The 8,518-nt window shown below is 34.9% G+C and overlaps 1 protein-coding gene across 1 annotated transcript; it reads right to left on the bottom strand.

Annotated features, from left to right (window-relative positions):
- Positions 1–5,933: 5,933 nt before the first annotated feature.
- Positions 5,934–7,893, bottom strand: LOC125865569 (benzoate carboxyl methyltransferase-like). Its single transcript, XM_049545770.1, has 4 exons — positions 7,819–7,893; positions 7,010–7,393; positions 6,681–6,935; positions 5,934–6,275 (listed from the first exon to the last, which is right to left on the bottom strand). Exons 1-4 carry the CDS (start codon positions 7,891–7,893, stop codon positions 5,934–5,936), a joined length of 1,056 nt encoding a protein of 351 aa, XP_049401727.1.
- Between the last annotated feature and the right edge of the window lie 625 nt (positions 7,894–8,518).

Consider the following 8,518-nt stretch of genomic DNA (forward strand, 5'->3'; position numbering starts at 1 on the left):
GTCAAACCCTAGCTTTTTGCGGGAATTTCTATCTTTGAAATTAAGTTTTGAAGGGACTCCATGGATGAATACTATCCATAGATGAAGGACTAACATACCTTATTTATGAATCCTAATGAAATTTATGTGAAAACTTTGCTTCTTTAACCTAACTCCACCTTCTTTCGTCTTCTTCTTCCTTGAAGTTCTAAAGAGAGTTTTTTTTTTGAGAGGAGATGAATTTTGGGAAATATTTGGGTATTTGGAAAATATGACTTAGTTTAGGTGGATTTGACTAAAAATAACCTATACAGGTGTATAAAACTAAGGCAAAACGACTTCACTTTAATAAGACTTAAATCGAAAGTACCCAAAACGCCCCTCACTTTAAGTGAGCTGCCCAGGTGCCACGAGGGGCCCCGCGAGGCATGGTCCCATTCGTAGAATTGAGGCAGTGGCTAGGCATCATGTGACTTTAGCCCACAAGCCCATGGAAACCTCATGAGGGCCTCCACGAGCCGTGTTCCCTCTCGTGGCCCTTGAGACAGTGGCTAATCCACTTCTCTTAACCCTCACACCACCAACTTCATCCCATGTGCCGTGAAGTGGATCATGATGAGGAGCAACATTTCAGGCAAATTTTGGGGAGGCTACTGCCTAGCCCTCCACGGGTGGCACCATGGGGCATGGTGGCCACCACGGGTCGGAAAGACCCTCATAGAGGTGGGGTAGTGGCTTGGCCAACTTTTGGGCATCCTTGGGCCCTTGCCTTGGCCTTTGCCAATTTTCCTTGGCTCTAGCCCTTCTTCCTTGACGTTAACCCTCACTTTTACCTCTAGTTTAGCCTAGTAGTTTCTGGGGTGTTACAATAATAGATCGGACAATGAAATTAGCTCATTTCCTTCCCATCAAGGTTTCTTATTCAACAGAGGACTATGCCAAGATGTACTTAAGAGAAATGGTAAAGTTGCATGGAGTACCCTTGTCTATTATTTTCGAACGTGGTACCCAATTCACTTCTCAGTTTTGGAAATCATTCCCAATGGGTCTTGGTACTCGTGTTAAGCTTAGTACGACATTTCATCCCCAAACGTATGGGCAGGCAGAGCGTACTATCCAAAATTTGGAAGATATGTTGAAGGCTTGTGTGATTGATTTTAAGGGTAATTGGGATGACTATTTGCCATTGATTGAATTTTCTTATAATAATAGCTATCAGTCGAGTATTGATATGGCTCCATTTGAGGCCTTATACGGTAGGAGGTGTAGATCTCTTATAGGATGGTTTGAGGTTGGTGAAGTTACCCTAATAGGTACCTAGTTGGTACATGAGGCCATTTAAAAAGTTTGACTTATTAGAGATAGGTTGAAAACAGCTCAAAGTCGGGAAAAGTCATAAGCCGACGTGAGAAGAAGGGATCTTGAGTTTGATATTCATGATTGGGCTTACTTGAATGTTTCACCCATGAAGGGTGTAATGAGATTCAATATGAAAGGGAAGCTTAGTCCCCGATATGTAGGCCCGTATAAAATTGTGAGGTGTGTTGGTAAGGTTGCTTATGAGCTTGAATTTCCTAGTGAGTTGACATCAGTGCATCCAATTTTCCATGTCTCTATGCTTATGAAGTATGTTGGAGATCCGACATCCATAGTTCCCTTTGAAGGGTTGGGAGTGGAGGAATGTCTTTCTTATGAGGAAGTTCCAGTTGAGATTTTAGACCGATAAGTTAAGAAATTGAGAAAAAAGGAAGTTGCTTCCGTGAAAGTATTGTGGAAGAATCATCTAGTTGAGGGTGTTACTTGTGAGGCCGAGGCCAATGTGATTTCCCGATATCCTCATCTCTTTCCTTCTACTCTTACTCTAGCTTGTGGTAATAAGTTCCTCTTGGTTTGTTCCTTGGTTTGGAGTTATGTGTTTTATGTGTTTCCATGATTTCCTTATGTTATGCATGTTCATGAAAAACTTGAGTTTTGAAAGAAAATGAGTTTACATAATTGATTTTTCTTATGATGATGTACATGAGTATAAGTTGAACATGTTTAGCTTGAGTATAAGTTGCCTATAGATTTCATGAGATGATATGTTGAACATGTTTAGCTTGGAGTGATGTTCTTCCTCGGATGTTAGCTTGGAGTTTTTTGAGAGGTCCTGAGTTTATTTTAACCTTTTTAGGTGTTAAGTTAGTTTCTTGTGATATTCACAGATGTCGGGTCTAGGTGACCTCATATTCATATTTTGACAGTTCCATCGAGTCCATAGCATCGAGTATAATCGATTTGCATATGTGATTTGTGTGTATGTGGTTTCGAACGAATCTCGAGTGTCCTGGGTCCTTTCGATATTTTAGAAATTGGTTGAAGTTGATGGTGTCTGCAGGTTTCGCTTTTGCAAAGGCCAGCTGCTTAAGTGACCTTTGCTTAAGCGATGAGCCTGTTGCATAAGCGACCTTCGCTTTTGCGAAGGAGGCTTCACTTAAGAGACGCCCGAGTTTTTAGCATAGTTCTCTTAAGCGAACCCCTGGTCGCTTGTGCGATACCTAAGAGGGTTTTGGTCTGAAAATTCTAGGGTTTAAGTCTCATTTCACTATTTTTGAACTTGGGAACCGTTGGTGGCGAATTTTGAAAGGATATGTGCTAGATTAGTTTGGTAAGTTTTTTTACCCTAAATATTCATTTTCCATTGATTAATTATGAGTTTTAACATTAAATTGTGGGATTTTTGTGAGTTAATGGTAAGGTTTTTCAAGAACCCAAGAATTTAGTAAAATGATGATTTTGAAGTGGTTTTGATCCTTTTTTTGAAATGATTTTCTCTAATTATTTCCTAAAGCCTTAAACATCATTTTCAAGTATTATTTTCCGAATTCAAATCTCCATTTTGATAGTGAGTTTTTGAGTTGATTGACTCATTTCTTTACATAATTGATGTGGGAAGTGTTTTTTTCTGATGGCTGATTGTGAACACTTGATTATTTTAGATTGTTTGGCTTTGGAAGTGATTTGGAAGGGGAAAGCTCAACTCTTGGAGTGATTGTTGATTGATTTATGGCAAGTGGCTTCCTAAATCTTGTATTCTAGTTGAATTCGTATGCTTCTTTGTTGCTTGTGTATTAAGAGTAATAGGGATGAGATGAAGGGTTTAATTGTACACTTGATACATCTAAATGAATAAAAGGGGTTGAAATGAAAAAAGGCTATGTGATGAACATGATGATGTAAATTGCCTTAGTGTGCCCTTATTAATTGATTGATGAAATGCTTGAAACCATGAATGTGGACTTGAATTGTGTAATTTATTGTCTCTTCTATATAGTGTAATATTGCTTGTGTCATTGATCATTGAACACCGTTATGAGGCATGTGATGATTATGATGCCAAGGTCCTTACCGGCAAGTACTATTATGCTTCGTTCGTTATTAGGCCAGAGCCATTTTCGGCGAGTGTTTATGAGGTCGAGGTCTTTACCGGCAAGTGTTATTATGCCTAGGTCATTTTCGTAAAGGGTTATCAAGCTGATGGGAAATGGTTCCGGTGAGAGGTTGACTATTGTAACTTGATGCATATGATGTTTATGCGTGACTTGGTTGTTAACTGTAATTGACATACAACATTGTGTGTGATTGAACTACTTGACTTTGAGATTGATTTATTTGATTGTTGAATTGTGGCTATTAGATTGTGAATATTGGGCCTTGTGAGTCATATGTTGTAGAATTGCTAGGTTGAGCTTATTTTTTTGCAGGTTGTAATTTGAGGAGGTTCGGTTGGAGAGTCAAGGATATCCATATTTTAGCTAGTTGCTTTATTTAGTAGGTTGCTTACTGGTACCCTGTTGTTGGTACCCACCCCTTGGTTCTACACCTGTGTATGTTCCGAGCCCAGACCTGTTTGATCTATTTCTTCTTCTCTTGATCTTGGGGCTTGTCAAGGATTTGAAGAGGTAGTTGTTTGCATTCGGCGGACCCTCTTTTTCCTTTTCTTACACTTTGTTCTATTTGAGAAACAAAGGTTGAGACTTGTATTTATTTATTAATTTCGCACTTATGTATATAGTGGCTTGTACAGATGACAACCAAATTTTAGGGGTTTTCATAGAAGAATAAGTTTTCCACTTTATCTTGTTCTTGTTTTTACTGTTTTCCACATTTCTTTCTTTTAGTTTAGGTGGAGGTCGACTTGTCTTAGTGGGAATAGACAATTGTCATCACGTCCATTTTTGGGTCGTGATAGTTTGGCCTCGATTTTTAAAAAAAAAAAAGTCTTCTAGAATTCACATTGTATGTTAAATACAATAGCAATGAGGTTCTTATTATTTCTCTTTATATGGATGACCTTTTTATAACAAGGAGCAGTGCAAAGCTTGTTGATGAGTTCAAGAAAAATATGGTGCAAGCTTTGAAATGTCTGATCTTGATATGATGACTTATTTCCTTGGAATGGAGATCATACAAGAAAAAGATGAGTATTTCATTTGCCAAAAAAGTAGGCAAAGAAATTCTCGAAAAAAATCAAAATGTAAACTTGCAAATAAAGGAATACTCCCGTGAATCAAAAAGAGAAATTAAGCAAAGATGATGGAGCCAAAAGAGTGGAGGAAACACACTTCTTAAGTTTCATTGGGTGTTTGATGTATCGTAACAAACACTTGTATGTTGTAAGCGTTCTATCAAGATTTATGCATTATCCGAGTGAAACACATTTACAGATAAATAAAAGAATCGATCGATACATCAAAGGAACCATCACCTATGAAGTCAAGCTTCAGAAAAATTAACATGTGATGCTTTTTGGGTATAGTAATTATAATTGAAGAGATTTCATGGATGATTCATAGAATACTCCAGGGTACTATTTTAGTCTTCGTTCTAGAATTTTCACATGAAATTATAAGAAACAATATATATTGTGGCTTAATCTACAGTCGAAGTTGAGTAAGTGGCAGCTACAACAACAATAAATAGCATTGTGACTGAACAAAAAATTGATTGATTTGCATATGGAACTGACAGGAAGCATTGAAGTGTTCGCAGACAACCAAACAATAAAAGCTATTTCTCACAATGTTGTGTTTCATGAAGAAACTAAGCACTTCAACATCAAGTTTTTCTTCTTAAGAGAAATGCAAAAGGATGAAACTATAACTCGTTAATACCATAAGATGGAAGAACAATTGGCTAATATATTCACTAAGACTTTACCGGTCAGCAAGTTTGAGCTTCTCATACAAAAATTGGAGTTTGTAGTTTTCAAAACAAAGAGTTTAGAAATTTGCTTTAGAACTATAGTAATATTATTTTACTATTTTAGTTTTGAATAAAACTTAATCAATTTGTTGTTAGCCATTTATTTCCTACTTTTAAGAGTTAATTTAGTAAATTTGGTAGTATCGTATATTCAACTATTTTTGTTTTATTCCGACTTTTAAAAATATCATTGGTAGACATCAATGAAAATGTTCTTCTATTGCTATACTATTTCTCTGTTTGCAGATATAGTTTTATTCTTAAAATTACCAACATGCTGCATGTGTGTACTATGTTAGATTGAGAGGGAAAGTTGTGAGTAAAACCAAAAAAAAAATAAAAAATGACCCGTAAGGTGGTTAAGATGATAGTCCAAGAGGTTGTGTTTAGAGGGTCTACCAAAGTAGGGGCCTAGCAAGTATAAGTATGATTTTCTACCCCAGAAATTCCTGATGCTAAATAAAATAATTTTACTTGTAAAATACAAAAGATACTTTTCAAAACAAGTTTATTTTTAAAAAATTTGGTCAAATAAGTTATAAGATAAACAAATTAAAATAGAAAAAGTAATATTTAATATTTATAGGATTAATGTTACATCTAATTAAACAACATCTCATACATGCACATTCATGTTAATTATTATGGTGTTGGGGCGTGCACTATTTTTAACTATTTCATTGAGTACATGCTAGCAACTTGCCTATCATTTATTTTTTCCTTAAACATAAACAAATATTGAAGAACTTGATGGTATTGCCCATGGATAGATATTGTGTGACATCGTTTATATATATGTCGAATAAATGATGAATTATGGAGTTTCCAAAATGAGAAGCCAACATAACCTCAGTAACAGCTCTTATAGTCTTAACTACTAAGTTGGCAATATCCTCAAAAGGTTTGTCAATGGCAGTCATATCAGTCTCAAATGTTTCAAGTTTTTCAAGACTAAATGATCCTTCCATTTGTATGATCTTCTTTATCTCTTCTTCATATGGTGCATAAGAAGGAATGTTAAATGAATCAATTTTATCCTCTTTAATCTTGCCCTGCTTCCATTTAAACAAAAAAAAATGTGTTAGTTGAGTGAGGAGCTAGGGTGAGAAACACATATATATATATATATATATAAAGGGCAAAAGGTAGAAGTACCTCCTTAGACTATGACCCAAATTCCAAAGAGACACCTTAACTAAACTAAGGTCTTATTACCCACCTGAACTCATTTTTTTTTGTAATTTTGTACACCTTTTTGGCTTACGTGGCATTCAAATGTATCCCACAAGCCTCAACTGCGTGGAGTAACAGGATGTGCCACATAAGCCAAAAGGTGTACAACAATATATATACAATGAGTTCAGTGTTAATAGGACATTAGTTTAGCTAAAGTGTGTCTCTGATATTTCGATCATAGTCTAGGGGGTACTTGTGCCTTCTCCCTATAAATAAACAACCTGGGCTGCTAAATGAAGAAGTGAGTTTGCTAGTAAATCCATCAAACAGCAAGAATCATAGCTTCTTGGATCTGGATTGCTCCTGCCAACATACACAAGGACCATATGCCCTCCACTCATTACTTCTTGAGAACGAAAGCGTAGAAAGCTTGAAAAATCCTTGTTGAATTGATTGGAATATGCTTGCACTACTTGTGGAGGACTTGATTCTGATATGAGTATACTTTTTTTGTTACACTCCAACCCTTTTGGAACCTATTAATGGAGTAGTAAGTAATACTATTATGAAACAAAATACAATATATGTAGTCGTTAAAGATTATATATACCTGAGAGAGCCAATGGAGACTATAAGAAGAATGAACAAAGTTCAAGGTGTTTGTAGGAAAAAGCCTTTGATAAAAAGAACCAGCAACTCCTGCTATGTAACAATTCCCATATTTTTCAAGAAATGATGGAATTGATTTGAAGACAGTATTGAAATCATTATCTGGCAGATCATTCAAATACACTTGAAATTCTGGTGATTCATACTTGTTCTCTTTGCACATATTATGAACTGTATCAATCACATTGCTCATACATAAAAGTGTATTTCCTCCTGAAGAACAACCCAGATCTGCTACTCTCAAACACTTTGGAAAAATACCATTCTTCAACATATTTTTTACACTTTCTTCTAATAAAGGTTTTGACTTTACTATAACTCTTCTCTGAAAATTCAAACAACACAAATCACTCACTAATACAAATGCTTATACTCTACTTCTATTAGTTTATGGGACGACTTTAAATAACACTAACTACATTCTAAATCTAATATTTGTACATTATATTATTCATACATATTAAATAACTATTTAAAAAAATACTCTAAGAAAGTGATTGAAATTTTAAATCTTGTTGTTTTGAATTGTATATATCAAAATGTTTTTTAATGTTAGTGATCTTAAAATTATCATGTGGAAAATTGAAATTAAAAAGTTACCTAAATGGAAAAGAAACACTAAAAAGCTAATTGTATATAACAGAAGAAGTATAGAGATTTGTACATAATAAAGGATTGATGGATCTCTATTGTATAATTGTATAATATTGAATGAATACACTTTTTTGGCTTTGCATGAAGAAGTTGAACCTGAAGGATTGAATTATTGGCATAACTGCATTCTGAATCTCCTGCAGTCATTGGTAGACTTTTTTCGAGTACCATTATATTGCTTTTTTTTCCTTTTTCGTTTACGATGATGATCCAATTATCAAGTCTTTTTTTGTTGTTGTTGTTGATTTTTGGCTAGTTTATCCATGTTTAAGGATATGGATTTATGATGTCCATTAGTTTGTAACTGAAAAGTTGGCAACTCATCTAACATTTGTATGTATGTATGTATTGCTTCTTCTTGTCTTGTTTATGTGGCTGGGGGATTTTTCTACCAAATCTATTCAATTATGGGACACCAGACGTATAGAAGAAACATTTTTTTGAAACATCTTCATATATCACATGCATGTTACTTTAAATATGAATGGAGTAGTCTTTTTTGGGTAAAAAAACATTTTAAGGGATAAAATAATTAACTACAGATCAACAAGTAACCAGATCTGTTGATATTCCTCCCAATCTATTTTTCAACTTCCACAATTCTCTCTTTCTTCAAATTAAAGCCCTCAAATAACGTACGGTTTACAAATTCCGTTCACCTTTCTAGTCTGAATGCAGATGCAGTAATGGAGAAAAATAGCTACATATCCATCAGTTTTAGTTCAATATGGTGAAAAATATAACAATTTCAAAAAATTAGTTTATGAATTGCAATTTATGTTTCGAATTTGAAGGT

This window comes from Solanum stenotomum, chromosome 5 (assembly GCF_019186545.1).
Source record: "Solanum stenotomum isolate F172 chromosome 5, ASM1918654v1, whole genome shotgun sequence".
Classification (NCBI taxonomy): domain Eukaryota; kingdom Viridiplantae; phylum Streptophyta; class Magnoliopsida; order Solanales; family Solanaceae; genus Solanum; species Solanum stenotomum.